Source organism: Numenius arquata, unplaced genomic scaffold (genome assembly GCF_964106895.1).
Source record: "Numenius arquata unplaced genomic scaffold, bNumArq3.hap1.1 HAP1_SCAFFOLD_1015, whole genome shotgun sequence".
NCBI classification, from domain to species: Eukaryota; Metazoa; Chordata; class Aves; order Charadriiformes; family Scolopacidae; genus Numenius; species Numenius arquata.
The window spans coordinates 1-20,950 of record NW_027415106.1 but is presented as its reverse complement, the minus strand read 5'-3'; the positions used below and the strand labels follow the sequence as shown (position 1 = coordinate 20,950).

The 20,950-nt window shown below is 62.0% G+C and overlaps 2 protein-coding genes across 2 annotated transcripts; both read right to left on the bottom strand.

Annotated features, from left to right (window-relative positions):
- Positions 1–6,143: 6,143 nt before the first annotated feature.
- LOC141478385 (kallikrein-14-like) lies at positions 6,144–14,113 on the bottom strand. Its single transcript, XM_074167477.1, has 6 exons — positions 14,014–14,113; positions 12,536–12,652; positions 9,317–9,479; positions 8,002–8,249; positions 7,551–7,687; positions 6,144–6,392 (listed from the first exon to the last, which is right to left on the bottom strand). Exons 1-6 carry the CDS (start codon positions 14,111–14,113, stop codon positions 6,240–6,242), a joined length of 918 nt encoding a protein of 305 aa, XP_074023578.1. The 3' UTR covers positions 6,144–6,239.
- Positions 14,114–18,989: 4,876 nt separating this feature from the next.
- Positions 18,990–20,779, bottom strand: LOC141478384 (kallikrein-8-like; the record flags this gene model as incomplete). Its single annotated transcript, XM_074167476.1, has 4 exons — positions 18,990–19,142; positions 19,566–19,702; positions 20,030–20,283; positions 20,632–20,779. Coding segments are annotated over 4 exons (692 nt in total), but the record flags the coding sequence as incomplete, so codon positions are not given.
- Between the last annotated feature and the right edge of the window lie 171 nt (positions 20,780–20,950).

The following is a 20,950-nucleotide window of genomic DNA, read 5'->3' as shown; positions in this document are numbered from 1 at the left end:
TCCAGAGCTTCCCAGTGCCTCTTGAGTTGTCCCAGTGCCTCCTGGGGCCTCCCAGTGCTCCCCAGTGCCTCCCAGTGCTTTCCCCAGTGCCTTCCCAGTGCTTTCCCCAGTGCCTTCCCAGTGCCTCCCAGTGCCTTCCTCGGGCTTTCCCAGTGCCTCCCAGTGCCTCCCAAGGCATCCCAGTGCCTCACAGTCCATCCCAGTGCTCTCCAGTGCCTCCCAGTGCCTCCCAGTGCCCTCCAGACCTCACCAGTGTCTCCCAGTGCCTCTTGAGTTGTCCCAGTGCTTCCCAGTGCCTTCTGGGGCATACCAGTGCTCCCCAGCGTCTTCCCAGGGCCTTCCCAGGGCCTTCCCAGTGCCTCCTGGGGTATCCCAGTGCCTCCCAGTGGCCTCCAGAGCTTCCCATTGTCCTCCAGTGCTTCACAGTCCATCCCAGTGCTCTCCAGTGCCTCCCAGTGCCTTCCCAGTGCCTCCCAGTGCCCTCCAGACCTCACCAGTGTCTCCCAGTGCCTCTTGAGTTGTCCCAGTGCTTCCCAGTGCCTTCTGGGGCATACCAGTGCTCCCCAGTGGCCTCCAGAGCTTCCCATTGTCCTCCAGTGCTTCACAGTCCATCCCAGTGCTCTCTAGTGCCTCCCAGTGTCCTTCCCAGTGCCTCCCAGTGCCTTCCCAGTGCTTCCCCAGGGCCTTTCCAGGGCCTTCCCAGCATTTTCCCAGTGCCTCCTGGGGCATCCCAGTGCTCCCCAGTGCCTCCCAGTGGCCTCCGGAGCTTCCCAGTGTCTCCCAGTGCCTCCTGGGGCCTCCCAGTGCCTCCTGGGACATCCCAGTGCCTCCCAGTAGCCTCCAGAGCTTCTCAATGTCTCCCAGTGCCTTCCAGTGCCTCCTGGGGCATCCCAGTGGCCTCCAGAGCTTCCCAGTAGCCTCCAGAGCTTCTCAATGCCTTCCCAGTGCCTCCTGGGGCCTCCCAGTTCATCTCCACACCTATCCAAGCCTTCCCAGTGACTCCCAGTCCATCCCAGTGCCCTTCCTAATGCCTCCCAGCACCTCCAAGTCCATCCCAGTGCTTCCCAGTGCCTCCCAGTATCCTTCCCAGTACCCTTTCCAGTGCCTCCCAGTTTCTCCCAGTCCATCCCAGTGCTCTCCAGGGCCTCCCAGTGCCCTTCCTGTCCTTCCCAGTGCCTCCCAGTCCAATCCCAGTGCCTCCCAGAGCCCCACCGTTGCCTCCCCCACAATCCGGTAATGACGGGGCGGGGCCTGGCCACACCCATGTGGGTGGGAGGGGGGGGCCACCCATGGCGGGGGGGCGGGGGTGTGAGAAACGGGGACCCCCCCCCCCCCCGCAAGAAGGGACAAAGGGGACCCTAAAAAGGGGGGGGGGGGGTGTGTCTTGGGGGGGGGGAGGGGCAGAGTTAAGGGGACCCCAAGGGGGGACAAAGGGGACCCCCAAAGGGGGGGAGAGTTGGGGGGACCCCAAAAGGGGGGGGGGGCTCTGGGGGCGGGGGACGAGACACGACACAAAAGGGACCCCAAAGTGGGGACAGACACCGGTGACCCCAACACCCACCCCCCCACACACCCCCGCCCTGTGTCACCCAGGTCACCCAGGGTGTCACCCAGGTCCTCGGGGCCACCGGGGCGGATCCCCACACCTGCCCTGCCCCCCCCCCCCCCCCGCCGTGTCCCCACCCTCACCCTATCCCCCAAACCCCCTCGGGGTGGCCTTGGTGACACCTCTGTGTCCCCAAATCCCATTGGGGTGGCCTCAGTGACAACTATGTCCCCAAACCCTCTTGAGGTGGCCTCAGTGAACCTTTGTGTCCCCAAAACCCCTTGGGGTGGCCTTGGTGACACCTCTCTGTCCCCAAAAACCCCCTTGAGGTGGCCTTGGTGAGACCTATGTGTCTGCCAAAACCCATTGGGGTGGCCTCGGTGACACCTCTCTGTCCCCAAAAACCCCCTTGAGGTGGCCTTGGTGAGACCTATGTGTCCGCCAAAACCCATTGGGGTGGCCTCGGTGACACCTTTGTGGCCCCAAAACCCTCTTGAGGTGGCCTTGGTGATACCTCTGTGTCCCCAAAAACCCCCTCAGGGTGGCCTTGGCGACACCTCTCTGTCCCCAAACCCTCTTGAGGTGGCCTCAGTGAACCTTTGTGTCCCCAAAACCCCTTGGGGTGGCCTTGGTGACACCTCTCTGTCCCCAAAAACCCCCTTGAGGTGGCCTTGGTGAGACCTATGTGTCCGCCAAAACCCATTGGGGTGGCCTCAGTGAACCTTTGTGTCCCCAAAACCCCTTGAGGTGGCCTCGGTGACACCTCTGTGTCCCCCAAAACCCATTGGGGTGGCCTCGGTGACACCTTTGTGGCCCCAAAACCCTCCTGGGGTGGCCTCAGTGACACCTTTCTCTCCCCAAACCCTCTTGAGGTGGCCTCGGTGACACCTCTGTGTCCCCCAAACCCCATTGGAGTGGCCTTGGTGACACCTCTCTGTCCCCAAACCCCCACGCAGGGACCTTGGTGGCCCCCTGTTTGCCACCAACGTGGTGGCCACGTCCTTGTGTCTGGGCCCAGGGACCGCACCCCCCCGCCCCCATGTCCCAAACTCGTCATCATCGTCACCTCCTTTGTCACCTCCTTTCCTGGGGCCCCACCAGATTCCTGCCAGGAACTGGGGTGACCAGTTTGGGGACCTGGAGGTGGCTCTGGGGCAACTGGGTTCATCTTGGGGACCCTGGGACGGGGCTGGGGACAAGGGACAGGGATAGGGACAGGTCTGGCATGGAGCTCAGGGAGATGCCACCCATGGGGCCAAGTTCCTGTCCCCAACTTCAAGGTCAGGTGCCACCCGTGGTGGTGGCCACCCACCTGATGGCCATGGCCACCTGTGGCCACGTTGTCACCACGTGGTCAAACAGTATCCCCAGGGTGTCCCCGAGATGTCCTCAAGGTGTCCCCAAGGTGTCTCTGAGGTGTCCTCAAGATGTCCCCAGGGTGTCCTCAAGGTGTCCTCAATGTGTTCCCGAGATGGATGTCCCCAGGGTGTCCTCAAGGTGTCCCCAGGGTGTCCTCATGGTGTCCCCACTATGTCCCCAAGGTGTTCCCTGGGTGTCTCCAGAGTGTCCTCAAGGTGTCCCCGACTTGTCCCCAAGGTGTCCCCGAGGAAGCCCTGAGGTGTCCCCAAAGTGTCCTCAACGTGTCCTCAAGGTGTCCCCGAGGTGTCCCCAGGGTGTCCCCAAGGTGTCCCCAAGGAACTGATGTCCCTTGAGGACTCCACAACCTTGGGGATATCTGGGGACTGTCCCCAAATCACCGCCACCACCTCAACGGGAGAGCTCCCCCGGGGCCTAATTAGCAGCATAATTAACGCTAACGAGGTTTCCCGGCCCCTCTCCACGTGCCCAAGGGCCTGCCCTGAAGTCCCCGTGTCCCCATGTCCCCAGCGACCCCCACCTCCCCCACCCTGGGTGACCTTGGCTTTCAACGAGGCTCCTAATTAGCGCTGCGGGCATTAATTAATTAATTAATTAGTTAATTAATTAGGGCGGGGTCTTCATGGCCCACGGAAAGAAAGAAAGCTCCCGGCCCCAATAGGTGCCCAGGGATTGGGCTGAGGATTAATTATCACCATTAATTAGTCTCCGTTAATTAGACTTATTAATTAGAATTGTTAAATAACCTTATTAATTAGGCTTATTAATTAGGCCCTTTCCCCAGCGCGGGACGGGGGGGGTGGGGAGGGGAACCAGTGTCTGGTGGCAAATGATGGGGGGGGTGGGTGGGTGTTTCTCATTAACGCTAACGAGGAAAAATCATTAAACTCATTAAACGGGTGTTCCCCCCCCCCCCAAATCCAGTTACTCCCCAGCTCCCCCCCCCAGTGCTCTCAGTGCCCCCCCCCCAGTTCCCACTGCCCCCCCAAAACCAGTTACCCCCTAATTCCCACTACCCCCTCCCCGGTGCTCCCAGTTCCCCCCAATTCCCTCTGCCCCTCCAAACCAGTCCACCCCAATTCCCTCTGTCCTCCCTCCCCAGTGCTCCCAGTTTCCCCCCAAGTTCCCACTGTCCCCCTCCCCAGTTTTCCCCAGTTCCCACTGTCCCCCAAAACCAGTCCCTCCCAATTCCCTCTGCCCCCTCCCCAGTTCTTCCAGTTCCCCCAGTTCCCACTGCCCCCCCCAACCCAGTTACCCCCTAATTCCCAATTCCCTCCCCCAGTGCTCCCAGTCCCTCCCCAGTTCCCACTGCCCCCCCAAACCAGTCCCCACCCAATTCCCACTGCCCCTCTCCCCAGTGCTCCCAGTTCCCCCAGTTCCCACTTCCCCCCCCAGAACCAGTTACCCCCCCATTTCCCACTGACCCCCCCCTCCCCAGTTCTCCCAGTCCCCCCCAATTCCCTTTGCCCCCCCCAATACTCCCAGTTACCCCCATTTCTCCCAGTTACCCTCCTGATTCCCACTGCTCCCCTCCCCAGTTCTCCCAAGTACCCCACTTCCCACTGCCCCCCCCAAACCATTCCCCCCCCCCAATTCCCACTGACCCCTCCCAGTTCTCCCAATTCCACCCAATTCCCACTGCCCCCCCCAAACCAGTCCTCCCCAATTCCCTCTGCCCCCCCAGTGCTCCCAGTTACCCCCATTTCTCTCAGTTACCCTCCCAATTCCCACTCCCCCCTCCCCAGTTCTCCCAGTTCCCCCAGTTCCCACTTCTCCCCCAGAACCAGTTAACCTCCCAATTCCCACTGCCCCCTCTCCCCAGTTCTCCCAGTTCCCACTGCCCCCCCAAACCAGTCCCCCCCAATTCCCTCTGCCCCCCACCCCAGATCTCCCAGTTCCACCTAATTCCCACTGCCCCCTCCCAGTTCTCCCAGTCCCCCACAATTCCCTCTGCTCCCCTCCCCAGTGCTCCCAGTTCCCCTAGTTCCCAATTCCCCCTCCAAAACCAGTCCCCCCCAATTCCCTCTGCCCCCCTCCCCAGTACTCCGTTACCCCCAGTTCCCACTGCCCTCCCAAACCAGTTACCCCCCCAGTTCCCACTGCTCCCCTTCCCAGTTCTCCCAGTCCCCCACAATTCCCTCTGCCCCTCCCAGTTCTCCCAGTCCCCCCCAGTTCCCGCCCCCCAACAAATCCACCTCTTCACTTTCACTCTTTTCCTTTAGTTTTCCCCCAGTTTTCCCCCAGTGCATTCTGGGAAACCCCACTCCCAATGGGGGGGTGAAGTCCCCCCTAACCCCCCCCACCCCCCAGTGCCCCAGTTCCCACCTACCCCCCAAAACCAGTTACCCCCTCAATTCCCTCTGCCCCACTCCCCAGTGCTCCCAGTCCCCCCCAATTCCCTCTGCCCCCCCTCCCCAGATCTCCCAGTTACTCCAGTTCCCATTGCCCCCCCAGAACCAGTCCCCCCCAATTCCCTCTGCCCCCTCCAGTTCTCCCAGTTCCCGCCCAATTTCCTCTGCCCCCCCAAACCAGTTCCCCTTATTGCCACTGCCCCCTCCAAGTTCTCCCAGTTACCCCCCAGTTCCCACTGACCCCCCCCAGTTCTCCCAGTTACCCCAAATTCCCACTGACCCCCCGTTCTCCAGTTCCCCCAATTCCCTCTGCCTCCCCCCAGTTATTCCAGTTACCCCCCAGTTCCCACTGACTCCTCCCAGTTCTCCCAGTTACCCCAAATTCCCACTGACCCCCAGTTCTCCCAGTTGCCCCCAATTCCCTCTGCCCCCCCCAAGTTCTCCCAGTCCCCCCAACAAATCCACCTCTTCACTTTCATTCTTTTCCTTTATTTTTTCCCCCAGTTTTCCCCCAGTGCATTCTGGGAAATCCCACCCCCACCCCCAATGGGGGGGGGGTGAAGTCCCCCCTAACCCCCCCCACCCCCCAGTGCCCCAGTTCCCACCTACCCCCCAAAACCAGTTACCCCCCTAATTCCCACTGCCCCTCTCCCCAGTTCCCCTCAATTCCCTCTGCCCCCCTCCCCAGTGCTCCCAGTTCCCCCAGTTCCCACTGCCCCCCCCAAAAGCAGTCCCCCCCCAATTCCCTCTGCCCCCCCTCCCCAGTTCTCCCAGTTACCCCCAGTTCCCACTGCTCCCCTTCCCAGTTCTCCCAGTCCTCCCCCTGCAACAAATCCACCTCTTCACTTTCGCTCTTTTCCTTTATTTTTCCCCCCAGTTTTCCCCCCGTGCATTCTGGGAAACCCCATCCCCACCCCCAATGGGGGGGGGATTGGGGGGGTCGGCAGGGGGAGGGGGGGGGGCGCTCACTGCCCCCCGATGTATTTGCGGACCCAGGGGGTGGCCCGGCAGACGTTGGAGTAGACGCCGGGTTGTCCCCGGCGGCCGCAGACGGCCATGCCCCAGGAGACCACCCCCTGCAGCACCCCATTGCAGACCAGTGGCCCCCCGGAGTCACCCTGTGGGGAGAAGGAGAGCAGGGGTGGTTGTGGGGGTGTCACTTGGGAGGGGAACAGAGACGTGGTATGGGACCCCCCAATGTCTCACGGCCCAGCCCCAGCTCCATGGGTCCCGGAGAAGGTCGGTGGTGGGGTCCAGCAGAAGGTCATTGGTTGGAACCCAACCACCTCATGGACCCATCAGCATCCCAGGACCCATCTCCAGCCTCACAGCTCAAGGAGAAGGTTGGTGGTGGGATTCAGTAGAAGGTCTTTGGTTGGAACCCAACCACCTCATGGACCCATCAGCATCCCAGGACCCATCTCCAGCCCCACAGCTCAAGGAGAAGGTTGGTGGTGGGATTCAGTAGAAGGTCTTTGGTTGGAACCCAACCACCTCATGGACCCATCAGCATCCCAGGACCCATCTCCAGCCCCACAGCTCAAGGAGAAGGTTGGTGGTGGGATTCAGTAGAAGGTCTTTGGTTGGAACCCAACCACCTCATGGACCCATCAGCATCCCAGGACCCATCTCCAGCCCCACAGCTCAAGGAGAAGGTTGGTGGTGGGATTCAGTAGAAGGTCTTTGGTTGGAACCCAACCACCTCATGGACCCATCAGCATCCCAGGACCCATCTCCAGCCCCACAGCTCAAGGAGGAGGTTGATGGTGGGATCCAGCAGAAGGTCGGTGGTGGGACCCCAAACATCTCATGGACCCATCCATGACCCAGCCCCACTTCCGTGGGTCAAGCAGAAGGTCCTTGGTTGGAGCCCAACCATCTCATGGACTCATCAGCATCCCAGGACCCATCTCCAACCCCACAGCTCAAGTAGAAGGTGGGTGGTGGGACCTCAAACACCTCATGGACCGTGACCCAGCTCCACTTTTGTGGGTCACACAGAAGGCTGGTGGGGGAAACCCAAACATCTCATGGACCCATCAACATCCCATGTCCCATTTCCAGCCCCGCAGCTCAAGGACAAGGTCCTTGGTGGGAACCCAAAGCTTGTATGGACCTGTCCATGACCCAGCTCCAGTTCTGTGGGTCCAGCAGAAGGTCGGTGGTGGGACCCCAAACCTCTCATGGACCCGTCAACGCGCCAAGACCCGGCCCTGGCTCCAGCAGCACCCTGGGAGGTGGCTGAAGGGATGTCACCTCCTCACCCCACCCCTTACCTGGCAGGAGTCCACGCCCCCCTGGGGGACGCCAGCGCAGAACATGTTGGGGGTGAGGGCGTTGCCATAGGCCCGGGTACACTTGTCCCTCCCGAAGGTCTGGATGGCGGCGCACTGAAGGTTCTTGGGCAACTTTGCTGGAGAAGAAGGTGGGGGCGGGAGAGAGAGAGACGGTGAGAAGGGGCAGCCCCCTCAGGCTGAGGCCCGAGGAGACCTCGTGACACCTCTGATGGGGTTCTTCGGGAGGTGGACAAGGGAGATGCCTCCATTGGAGATGAGAGAACCCAACTGGAAGACATTCTCCATGAGGAGCTGCTCATTGGGCAGGGTCAGGGTGACCTCAAAGAAGCCCTGACCCCAGCTGAGAAGGCCACCAGGTCTCCTTGGTGACCCTCTCCCCTGCCCGCTTGCCTCCCTCCATCCCACCGAGGTCTCCATCATGAGCTGGTACCTCCAGGGGACTTGGTGGTGCCCCAACCGGAGACGCTGCACTTCATGCCATCCATGGGACACCTGGTGGCCAATCTGATCTTCTTGATGTTGTTGCCGAACTGGACGGGCTTGTTCAACCTCAGGAGCATGAAGTCGTTGTCGTTCTTGCGGGGGTTGTAGGCTGGGTGGACCTGGATCCTGGAGATGGTCCTCACCTCCCCGGTCCCGTCCCGTAACGTGTCCGTCCCGATCAACACCCTGAGTTCCCTGTCCCGGGGGGAGGGAGAGAAGGTCAAGAAACCAGCCTTGGTGCCTCTGGAGAAGACACCAGAAGCCCTGGCCTCAGGGGTTGTCCATCCAGGAGATCATCAAGAGCTTCTCCATCAAGGAGATGGTCAAGACCAGACCACTGAAGCTTCTCCACCCTGGGGACCATCTTGTGGGCTCAGGAACCCTAGAGTCTGTCTCGGGGGCTCAGGAACCCTGAGGACCATAATCTAGAGGATTTACGTACCCTGGGGACCATCTCAGGGGCTTGGGGACCCTGAGGACCATCATCTCAAAGGCTTAGATACCCTGGGGATCATCAGCTGGGGGGCTCAGGGAAGCTGGGGGACCATCTTGGGGGCTCAAGAACCCCGGGGACCATCATCTCAGGGGTGACTGGACCTCAAAGTGGGGCGGGTTGGCTCTCTGAGGAGGTTGTCACCCCGCAAAGGACACACCAGCCCCACCAGTGTCCTCCACGTGGAGGATGGTGGGACCTTCATGGCCCTCGAGAGGTACCACCATCCGGCCACCAACATCTGGAGGAGCCCACGGCTGGGACATCAACATCTGGAGCTACTGGTTGTGGGACACCAGGCTCTGGAAGTGACATCTGGGGTACAAACAGCTGGAACCACCAACATCCGGAGGTGCCCACCTCTACCAGTCTCTGGAGGGACCAGACTCAACCTCTGGACACCAACATCTGGAGACGTTTGCATCTGGAGGCAACAAGCTCTGGAGACCTCAACACCTGGGGCATCTCTCTGGGGACTCCACCATTTGGAGGCCTCACCCACTGGAAGCCTCAACCAACATCTGGGCCCACCTGGAGGTCTCCAAGCTCTGGAGGTCTCCAACACTTGGAGGTGCCCAGCACCTGGAGGTCTCCAATATCTGGAGGTCTCCAACATCTGGAGGTCTCCAACACCTGGAGGTCTCCAAGATCTGGAGGTCTCCAACACCTAGAGGACCCACCTCCCACCCTTGGTTGTTGAGAGGATGCTGGGAAAGGAGACATTGGCCCAGAGGAAGCCATGGGGCACATGACCACGGACCCGCCTTACCTGATTGGCTGCCGACAGTGGGCGGCCGTCAACACCCATTGGGCGTCTATCAAGCTCCCCCCACAGAGGATCTGACCCCTCTTGATGAGGGCCACCTGGAAGGGGCGTTGAGTGATGGAGCAGGGTCTCCCGCCGATGATCCGGGACTCGTCCTCCTCCGGCACTGGAAAGACAGAGCACCAGAGGTCACGTGACCACAGCCGCCCATCATGGCTGCCGGAGAAAACTTTGGTTTGGGGTGAAAACGTGGTGATTTTGGGGATCAGTTGAAATCCAACCATTTGTAGCTGAAGTTGACCCAGTCCTTGACCCAGTTTCCTCCTGGGGCCCTTTGATGGAGCCCAAGGTCCATCCCAGGCCGAGGACCGGGCTGGGAGACCCCACCCCCACCCCGGGACTGGTCCGTCGTGGCCGAGGTTGCCCAATGAGGTGTCCTGGAAATCACCGGGCGCATCCGGAAGAAGTCACCGAGGGCCACTTATCTCCGTCGGGTTTGGCCACCAGCTTTTGGGAGGGGCATCCGTTCCACCCGGAAGGTCCCTCCCCACCCCAGATGGGCCTCCGAAAAGGAGGTGCCGCACCCCCTGAAAGAGCTGATGGCTTCATCCCGGGGTGGTTGAGAAGCTTGTAGGACCTGCTCGAGGAGGTCTCCTGTCCCTCCGGGGCCTCCTCGGTGGGACCAGGGTGGGTCCACGTGAGGAGGAGAAGACCTTGGTGAGAGGAGAAACCGTGGGAGGAGTTGGCTCAGGAACCCGAGTCCTTCCGGTGTTTTGGGGCTGAGGTGTCTCGGTCCCGTCGGGTTGGTTGAGAAGAAAGAGCGAGGGGTCCCCCCACCCCAAACTTGGTTGGAGGGGTCTTTGTCTGGTCAGACAGTAGAAAAAGGGTCTTCACCACTTGAAGCCCCCACTTCTGACATGGATCTCCTGAGCTTCCAGGGCTCTGGAGGCATCTCCCTGGGCTTTAGGTGGCTCCAGAAGCATCTCCCTGGGCTTTGGGTGGCCACAGAGGCATCTCCCTGGGCTTTGGGTGGCCGCAGAAGCATCTCCCTGGGCTTTGGGTGGCCACAGAGGCATCTCCCTGGGCTTTGGGTGGCCGCAGAAGCATCTCCCTGGGCTTTGGGTGGCTGCAGAAGCATCTACCCGGGCTCTAGGTGGCCGCAGATGGGTGTCCGTTGGAGTTGGCCAACTTTGATGGTCCTTGAAGAGAGAGGGTGGACCATTCTGAGAGGTGACTCCACCCCATCCAACATCTGGCGTCCACAAGTCGAGGTGCCCTCGGCCGGATATCGAGGGGAAACGAGGTTTGGAGGGCGACCATGCAGAGCTCCACTTGGGTGGCCACGCAACGGGAGGCCAAAGCCTCGCGACGTGCTCCCGGGGTCTCTTCTGGCCTCCAGTCCTTCTCCGAGGTCTTCTCATGGGTCTTCTCCCACCATGGTTTGGGGCATCCCAGCCGTTATTTTGGGGAGAAGCGGCTTATTCCGAGCGTTGGCTGCCCTTGGAGAAGAGCTGGAGGGATGAGGTGGCTCCGGTCCGTGACCATCTGGGTTCCCGCCGCTGGTTGGGACATTGGAATGTACTGGTGGGACTGGTTTGTGCTGGTGGGGATTACAGGGCCTGGCTGGGGGTGGCGATGGGAGAGGCCCGCCCCGGAATTCGCCACTCTCCGGTCCCGGTGCCAAAGCCGGAGGGTGGGAACCGTCCCATAAAACATTCCTGGTGGAATCATCCCTTGGGCATCTCCAGGGCCCTCCTTGGGCCTTTAGAGACCAATCAGTGGGTCCAGATTGTCCCCACCCCACATCCCAAAAAGCTTCTTGAAGGCATCTCAGTGGCTTCCCCCCAAGCTCCCGGCGGGTGGTGTCCGTCAGCAAAGGGTGGAGACGTCGGCGACGGGAGATGGTGGGTCCTTGTCCCGTGGTGGGATCCATCCCCCTGGATCTCCAGAGGCCGTTGGGAACCGAGAGGGGTCCAACCATGGTGATGGGGGTCTCCATCCCACACGATCAACCTGCCCCCACCCCAAGAAAACCCTTCTTGGATGGTCACGGGGGCAAATTGTCCACTCGTTGTGTCCAACCTGGTTTCTCCTCCATGGGATCCGGGCATTTTGGGATTCATCTCCCGGAGGAGCCAGATTTGGGTCGAGAAGCGGCGAGATGGGGTCGGATGCGAGGTCTTTGCAATCCAAGAGTCAGGAATCCCGGGAATCCTCTTCCCGCCCTCCCCAAGAGCCACCCCTTGGGGTTCTCCTTCTCCGTCCTTGAGATTCTCCTTCAGCCCAGCGTCGTTTTGGAGGCCAGAAGAAAGGAAAAGGGGAATGTTCCCGTCGGGATTAAGTCTCTCTTTCCTTTACTCCGGGTGGCTCTTTTTGTCCTCTTTTTTTTTTTTTTTTTTTTTTCGGCGGTGACAGAAGTCCCCAGAGGAAGGTCCCGGGGAGGGACAGGATTTGTCCCGGGGAGGCCGGTGCCTCCTCCGGGAGGCGGGAATGTCCCTCTCCCACTCTTTCCCCACACACCGAGGTGGGGGGGTGTGATTTATCGCCGCTCGAAACCAAAACAGGTTTCGAAACGGGCAGGGCCTTGCTCCAACCTTCCCCCTCGGCATGATTCCCATGAGCCAGGAGAAGGCATCTCCTCATCCCATCCCATCCCATCCCCATCTCCATCCCCATCCCATCCCCATCTCCATCTCCATCCCTATCCCATCCCCATCTCCATCCCCATCCCATCCCACCTCATCCCATCCCCATCCCCATCCCCATCCCACCTCCTCCCACCTCATCTCCATCCCAATCCCATCCCATCCCACCCCTTTCCCATCCCGATCCCAGCTCATCCTCATCCCACCTCCTCCCATCCCCATCCCACCTCATCCCACCCCCATCTCCATCTCCATCCCATCCCACTCCATCCCCATCCCCTGCCCATTCCATCCCCTTCTCCATCCCATCCCCATCCCACCTTCTCCCACCCCATCCCATCCCCATCTCCATCCCATCTCGTCGCACCTCATCCCATCCCATCCCACCTCATCTCATCCCCATCCCACCCCCTACCACCTCCTCCCATCCCATCCCCGTCCCCATCCCATCCCACCTCATCCAATCCCATCCCACCCCACCCCACTGGACACCTCCCCCAACAAGGTGTTCGTGAACCCCCCCCCCCCGCCTTGGTGTCTCCATCCCACCCCATCCGCGGCCACCGCTATGACTTACGCTCATCGCCATCGTTGCCCGTGGCCTGGGCTCGCGTGGGCGGGGGGGTGGCCAGTAACAGCCCGGCCGCGAGGATGAAGATGGGGGTGAAGCTGAAGGCCCCGTCTCGAGCCATTCCTGGGGCGGAGAAACCAAATGGGATCAGCCCCCAGGGGGTCATGGGAAAACGGCTGGTGACACCTTGTGGGGGGCTCTGGAGAAGGTCCTGGATGGTGTCCTCCTGCCTCCCTCGTGGGGTGGAGGCAACATGACCCAGATGCTGGTGAGGTCTTGGGGTCTTGGACCCTCTTCTCCACCACGTTTTGGTTGAGCTGGAGCTCAGGAAGGTCCCATCTCCCTCCCCATTCCCGTGGAACTGGGACATCCCGGCCAAACTGGGATCTGGAGGGTGTTCCCACCAAACCAGAGCCACCACGTGGGATGGGATGGGGTGGGGTGGGGTGGGATGGGGATGGGATGAGGTGGGAGAAGTTGGGATGGGGATGGGGATGGGATGGGATGGATGGGAATGGGGATGGATGGGAATGGGGATGGGATGGGATGGGATGGATGGGGATGGGGATGGGACCCAACCCACGACGGATCCGACCCATGGGAACCATCCACCAGGAGATGGGGCACCCTGGGATGCCTGGTTCCCACGCCACCCCCACACCCCACAGCACCCCTCCCCTCGGGGTGGGGGGAGGACGATGGACATCCGTGGTGGTGGCCACGGGGATGGACTCACCTGCCAGAGGAGAAGACCGGGGCGGGTTGGGCACGTCGGGAAGGCGAGAAGCCGGTGGTTGGGGCATATTTATACCCGGGGTTGAAAAGTAGGCCGTGTCTGGCGGGGTGAGTCAAGAGCAGTTGGGCGAGGAGGCCACGGGGCAAGCGTGGCCCGTGGGTGTCACCCCGGGTGGCGGGGGAGGAGGTGGCAGGGGGGAGGTGAGGGGTGATGGGTGGGGTGGGGTGGAGTTGGGGGGGGGGACTGATTAGGGCTTTGATGTCCCAGAGGAAACGCTGGGAAACGCCCCGCTCCTCCCATGGGCAAGAGCCACCCCGGACACGGGGTGGGGGTGGCCCCAAAAATAGCCCGTCCGGGTGGACCGGCTGGGGCACACCACCACCCCCCCCCACCGGTGTCCTCCAAGGGAGGGGTCCAGGGTGGGGGTGGGGGAGATCCCACCCCCTTCCCAGGGCAGGATGGGGGTGTCAGGGTGTCCACCCGCTCCCTGGGGGTTATGAAATGGAATGGTGCTGCCTCCTGCCTGGCCTGTCTGTCTGTCTGCCTGCCCATCTGCCCGTCCATCTGTCTGTCTGTCTGTCTGTCCACCCATCCCTCTGTCTGTCCACCTGTCTATCTGCCCATCTGTCTGTCTGCTGGTCCAGCTGTCCATCCCTCTGTCCATCTGTCCACCAATCTGCCCATCCATCTGTCTGTCCGTCTGCTGATCCATCCATCCACCTGTCCGTCCTTCCGTCTGTCTGTGTACCTGTCTGTCTATCTGTCCGTCTGTCTGTCTGCTGGTCCAGCTGTCCACTCCTCTGTCCATCTGTCTGCCTCTTTGTCCATCTGTCCACCCCTCTCTCCATCTGTCCGTCTGTCCATCTGCTGGTCCAGCTGTCCACTCCTCTGTCCATCTGTCCATTTATCTTCCCATCCATCCCTCTCTCCATCCGTCTGTCCGTCCGTCTGCTGGTCCAGCTGTCCACTCCTCTGTCCATCCGCCCGTCCGTCTATCTGTCCAAGCAACTGGAGGCCTGGCTGTCCATCTGTCCACCCACTCCTTGACCTGGCTGCCCACCCGGCTGCGAGTCCATCCGTCTGTCTGTCCATCCAACTGTAAGTCTGTCTGTCCATCTATCTGGCCATTTGTCCATCCATCCCTCTGTCCGTCTGTCCGTCTCTCCCTCTGTCCACCAGCCCGCCTGTCTGTCTGTCCACTCGCACCTCTGTCCCTTCCCCTCTACATCTCTCCATCTGTCTGTCCGCCCATCTTGCCAGCTGGCTGTCTTTCCAGTGAGCTGGAGAGCTGTTTGTCTGTCCGATATCCTGTCTGTCCGTCCATCCGTCCATCCATCTATCCATCCATCCATCCATCCATCCATCCCTCCATCCATCTATCCATCCATCCATCCCTCCATCTATCCATCTGTCTGTCCATCTGTCCATCCCTCCATCCCTCTGTCCCTCCATCCATCTGTCCATCCCTCCATCCATCCCTCTGTCCATCTGTCCGTCCCTCTGTCCCTCCATCCATCTGTCCATCCCTCTGTCCCTCCATCCATCCATCTCCTTCTCCTTCCATCCCTCCCTTCATCCATCTCCATCCACCCTCCACACCCCCACCAACACCCCAGAAGCCGGGGTAGATCATGCTACATGCACACACATGTGCCCACACTCCTCCCCCAACATGCGTGTGCAATGACACAGCTTGGCTCCCACCCCAGATGCCACCTCCAAGGAGGGACCCTGGTGGCTCCAGGGCTTGATGGGGGGGGGTGGGGGACACACAGCTCCTGGAGGTCCCCACCTCTGGAGGTCCCCAGGGAGGGGGGCCTACGTGTCACTTTTCCTTTGGCACCCGGGGCCGGTTGTGTGTTGCCGATGAGTAACGCCGCGGATGTGGGTGAGCGATGGGCGAGGCCACCACGTCCCGCTGCCAACCCCGGCTGAGCCCTGCGAGTCGCTTCTGGTGAGTCAAGGGGACACCGGGGACAGGGGTGGCACTTCTCCTACCCCCTCACCCCCCGCCCCGAGCTGGACACTGTCCCCAATCCCACGGGGGAGGGGGGGGGTGGGCCGTGTGTGTCACCTCCCCTTCCTCGCTCCCCCCAAACCCAACAGCATGGGGGAGGTGGGGTTGGAGGATGTCCAAGGTGGTCTCCAAGGGACTTCTCCTGGTGCCACTTGTCCTCCCCCCGCCCCCAGCTGGACACTGTCCCCAACCCCACGGGGGGTGTCACCTCCCCTTCCTCTGTCCCCCAACCCCAACAGCACAGGGGGGGCTGGAGGGTCTCCAAGGTGGTCTCCAGGGTGGGAGGTGACCACCCCGTGCCCACAGAGGGTGACCCAGGGGCAGTCATTGTCACCCACCGTCCCCAAGGCCACTTGGGGGGATGAGGGGGGTGGTGGCAGCAACCAGGGGATCCCCCCCAGTGTCCCCCAGTCCTTCCCAGGGCAGGTTTCGTGAGGGCGCCGGGTGGCTGGGGTGGGTGGCCCAGCTGAGCTCAGCGATGGTCACCGGCCACCGGCATCTCCTTCCAGGAGGTTCAAGGTGTCTCCTCCACCGATGGTTCTCCTCCCCCTGGAAGAACTGGGTTCAAGCTCCGGCACGTCCTGCAGCAAGAAGGTCCCGGAAGGATTTGGGGCACCCACGGGTCCTCCAAAGCCACCCCAGTTTGGCCATCCTGGACGCTGGTGGCACCAGAGCTTGGACATGGGTGCAGGAGCTCCAGGGCTGGTGAGAAAGAACCTCTTTTGCTTCTTCAAGGGCCCCTTGGGCAGGGCCAGGAGAGGAGAGAAGGTTTGGAGCAAATGAAGGCAATTAACAGCCTGACAAGCAATTAAGGGCGGAGAAGCCTAGGAGCCGAATCCTGGCTCGGGTTGGGATGAATCATAGATTGGAGCTGCTGATCTCGCTCTCTGCTGGTGGCAGGAGGAATCCCTGGGGCTGGCTTTGGTCCTAAAGGTGGAGGTGAACCTCCTGGAAGGGCAACCATCCCAGCGGATCTATGGAGATCTGGTCCATGGAGATCCTCAACCCAAGAGGTTGTGGCTTTGGGGAGCTCATCTGTGGAGGCCTGACCCATAGAGATCTTCCTGACCCATGGAGATCTCACCTACCAGGATGGCATCATCTTCCATGGAGGTTTGGTCCATGAAGACCTCATCCACCAGGTTAATCCATGGTGGTCTCCTCCCATGGAGATCCGGCACACAACAATCCCGTCCACTGGGACCTTGTCCATCAGGAGCTCAGTCCATGGAGGTCTGGTCCACTAAGATCTGATCCATGGAGATCTGGTCCGTGGAAGTCCCATCCATGGAGATCTGGTCCGTGGAAATGTGATCGATGGAAGTCCCATCCCTGGAGATCCCATCCATGGGGATCTGCCATATAGACATTCTCGACCATGAAGGTCCACAGGGATCCCATCCATGGGGAACCCTGGTCCCCTGGGGACATGAGGGGACTGGGGGACTTCTCAAGGTGACATGGGGGGCTCCCAAGGGGAGCAGAGATCCTGGATGGGGACAGGGGGCACGGGAGGTCATGGAGGGGGACACACGCGGTACCCAGGGGCACATGGGGACACATGAGGGGGACATGAGGGCACATGGAGGGGTCAGGAGGGGACACGGGGGGACAGGAGGGGACGGGGGAACAGAAGAAGGGACATGAGGGGACTTGAGGGGACACAAAGGAGACCATGAATGAACATGAGGGCACATGGAGGGGACACAGGGGGACAGGAGGGGACACAGAAGGGGCCACGTGGGGACACAGGGGGCCACGAGGGGAGGGACGTGGTGTCCCAGGGGGCCACGGGGGAGGGGGACTTGGGGGGCAGATGAGGGGACGTGGGGGACACAAGGGGGCAGGAGGTGACATCGAGAAGCGCGAAGGGGCAGGAGGGGACACAGGGCAACATGAAGGGAAACAGGGGGCCATGAGGGGTCACAGGGACCCATGGAGGGACTTGGGGAGGGACGTGGGGTCCCAGGAGCCCATGGCGGGGGGGGAACTTGGGGGGCAGATGAGGGGACGTGGGGGACACGAGAGGGCAGGAGGTGACATGGAGAAGCACGAGGGGACAGGAGGGGACATGGTGTGACACAGGGGACCGTGAGGGGACACAGGAGGTCACGAGGGAACGTGGGGTCCCAGGAGCCCATGCAGGGGGGGACACTCTGGGGGGGGTGTGGGTGGCACAGAAGGAGACATGGGGGACACGAGGGGGCAGGAGGTGACAAGAAGCCAAGGGGACACTGGGGAGGGGAGGAAGGGGGGCCGATGATGTCATCACAGCGCTGGGGGCTGGGGCTTGGTCTAAGCCAAAACCAGTTCTCCCAGTTCCTCGGCTCCCAGGCGGGTGCTAATTAGTGCTAATTAACTCATTACCCCGCGGGGGCCTCAGGCCTGGACCTGCCACCCGCTTGCCGGGGCCACCCAGGACCTCCTGCCACCCTCTTCCAGGGGCAGGGAGGGGACAAGCCAACCCCCCCCCCCCCCCCCCCCCCCCATCCCCTGGGACATCCCCCCCAACCCCGTTCCCTCCCAGATGTCCTCATGGCCCTGGGTGACCCACGGGGGGTGGCAGTGGCCCTGGTGACATGGTAGGTGGCCCCAGGTGACACAAGGTGGGTGGCAAGTGCCTTGGGTGACACAAGTGGGGGGTGGCAGTGCCCCTGGGTGCCATGGTAGGTGGCCCGGGGTGACACATGGAGGGTGGCAAGTGCCCTGAGTGACACATGGGGTGGCAGCACCGTGGGTGGCAAGTGCCCTGGGTGACACAAAGGGGGTGACAGTGGCCCTGAGTGACACAAGGTGGGTGGCAGTGGCCCTGGGTGACACATGGGGGTGGCAAGTGCCCTGGGTGACATGGTAGGTGGCCCCGAGTGACACTCCATAGGTTCGGCTCTGGGGCGTTGCTCTTTTGGGGGGGACACCAGGTTGGATTTTGTCCCCTCCATCCCCCAGGTGGGCCAGAGTCCTGGGTGACCCTGGCACGGCCACCAGGTCTGCCCCACGGCAGGGTCACCAGGTCTGCCCCACGGCGTGGCCACCAAGTCTACCTGCAGTGGGGCCACCAGATCTGCCCCATGGCGGGGTCACCAGGTCTACCTGCAGTAGGGTCACCAGATCTGCCCCATGGTGGGGCCAATAGGTCTGCCCTATAGTGGTCTACCCCAAGGTGGGGCCACCAGGTCTGCCACACGGTGGGATCACCAGGTCTACCCGAAGTGGGGCCAACAGGTCTGCCCCACGGCGGGGTCACCAAATCCGCCCCATGGTGAGGTCACCAGGTCTGCCCCACGGCGGGGTCACCAGGTCTACCTCCCAGCCAGGACAACAGGTCTACCCCGTGGTAGACCCTACAGGCCCCAGCCCTACGACGGGGCCACCAGGTCTACCCCGAAGAGGGGCAGCTGGGCCTTCCCCCCTACCCCTATGAGATGTGGGGCAGCCGTGGGGCAGCCAGAGCCGCCCTCCGCCCCACAGATGACACGGTGAAAAGCCACGTCACCTTTATTGGGCGACACCTCAAGGGAGGGGGGTCCCACCGTCAGCTCCTGAGCCCCCCGAGACCCCCCCACCCCAACAGCCCCCCAGGGCTCGGACCCGCCGGCTCTTGAGGGGGACCTTCATCAGGGAGGAGGAAGAGGAGGAGCTGGGGGGAGGGGGGATTATGGGGGAAAGGGGGGGTTGAGGGGGTAGAGGGGGGCACGGGGGAGGGGGTGTCAGTTCCATCTCATGGTGTCCTGAATCCACCAGGTGTATTTGCAGAGGTTGACGTAGACACCGGGTTTTTTGGGGTCCCCGCAGATGCCCGGACCCCAAGAGACAATCCCTTGGAGCCGCCCGTCGCACATGAGGGGGCCCCCTGAGTCACCCTGAAGGGGCAAAAAAAGGGGGGGGGGGGGGGGGGCGGCGGGGTATGTGTGTGGGGGTCTAGGACTCACACCCCCACACATTCTCCCATTCCCCCCCCCTCCCCCCCAGATCTGGGGGCGTTTTGAGGCGTCTCCACCCACGAAATCCCTGTTTGGTGCTACCACCTGCGATGAGTTGTGCCTGTTCTCAACCCACCCCACCCCCCCTCGTGGTCCCCCCACACCCACCTGGCCGGAGTCAGCCCCACTGTGGCACCGAGTTGTGCCCGTTCTCGGCCCAAACCCTCCCCTCATGAGATCTGCTGGTCCCTGCATCCCCCTGGAAGGAGTTGGATCCACTGCAGGACCGAGTTGTGCCTGTTCTCAGCCCACCCTCGCCCCCTCCACCCTCCACCTCAGGGTTGGTCCCCCCCGCACCCCCACCTGGCATGAGTCGGCCCGGCTGCGGGACTCTCCGGCGCAGACCATGTTGGGGGTGATGGAGTTTGGGTAGATGCGGCGACACTGCTCCTCCGAGATGATGGTCACCTTGGTGCAGTGAAGGTCCTCGGGGAAGTTGACTGGGGGGGGTGGGGATGGAGGGCACGAGGTCACCTTGGGGTGAGGGGGGGACGGAGGGGGGACGGGATGGACCAAGTGATCCCACCTGGGCCCAGCTTGGACCTCTCGCCCTCTTCACCCTGAAGCCCAACCCTCCTCTTCCTCATGGTGGCCCCAAGGAGGATCTCTGAGGCTTCCTGGGGCATGTCACCCAGATGCCTGGGACCAAGGGGACTGGGGGAGGAGGGGGACTTTGGGAGGGGTGGGGGGAGGCCACGCATCAAGGGGTTCATTCCTGCACCCCACCACCACCACCCCCAGATATCTAGGGCTGAGAAGCTTCCTACCTTCAGGGCTGGTGGTGGACCCCCAACCCGAGATCTGGCAAGTCTTGCCGGCCACGGGGCAACTGGTGGCCAATGGCAACGGCTTCACCTCTTTGGTGACGTGGATGGGGAGGAACAACTTGATGAGCATCAGGTCCCCGTCCTTGTTGGTCTCGTTGTAATGGGGGTACTTGAAGACCTTGACCGAGCGGCGCCGCTGCTCCGTGCTCCCGGAGTCCTTGTGGGTCCGGCCCCCCAACCGCACGTTGATGGAGCTGATGGAGCCAAAGGGTTGGTGGTGGTGGGTTGGGAAGGTGGGACAGGGGGGTGACCCCGGGGGACCCCCAGAGGCAGAACCGTGGTCCCCCAGAAGGTGGCGAGAAGAAGGAGAAGCAGAAAAGGGCAGAGTTCAGGTCACAGACGGGTGGGAAAAGGTGCAGAGTGAAGTCCCCTGAGATACCACCAACCCCTCCCAGTTGGCTCAACTGGAAAACGGGACACCACCCCAGCCCAGGATTTCCGCCCCCCACCCCCCCCAAGTGTCACCCGGGGTCGATTCCTGCTCGGTCTTGGCCCATGGACACCAAACCCAGCGGCCACCACCGGCCACCATGGCCTCCTACCCTGGGACGTGGCAGTGGGCAGCTGTCAGCACCCAGTTCTTCTCCACCAGCGTTCCCCCGCAGATGAACCTCTGGCCTTTGAAGAGGGCAGCCTGCCAGGGCAGGTCACAGGAGGTCCCCTCGATCACCCACAGGACGTTCCTTGAGGCTGTCGGGGGGGACAATGGGGCACAGGGTCAGGGGGAGACACACGGGTGGGTTGGGACCTTCTGGTGGGACGTGGCCACCCCTCGTGGCCCCAAGTCTCCTGGGCTGAGTGGGTGAAGATGGTGGAAGAGGCCAGTCCGGGGTGGGAGGTGGGTCCATGGGGTGGACAGGG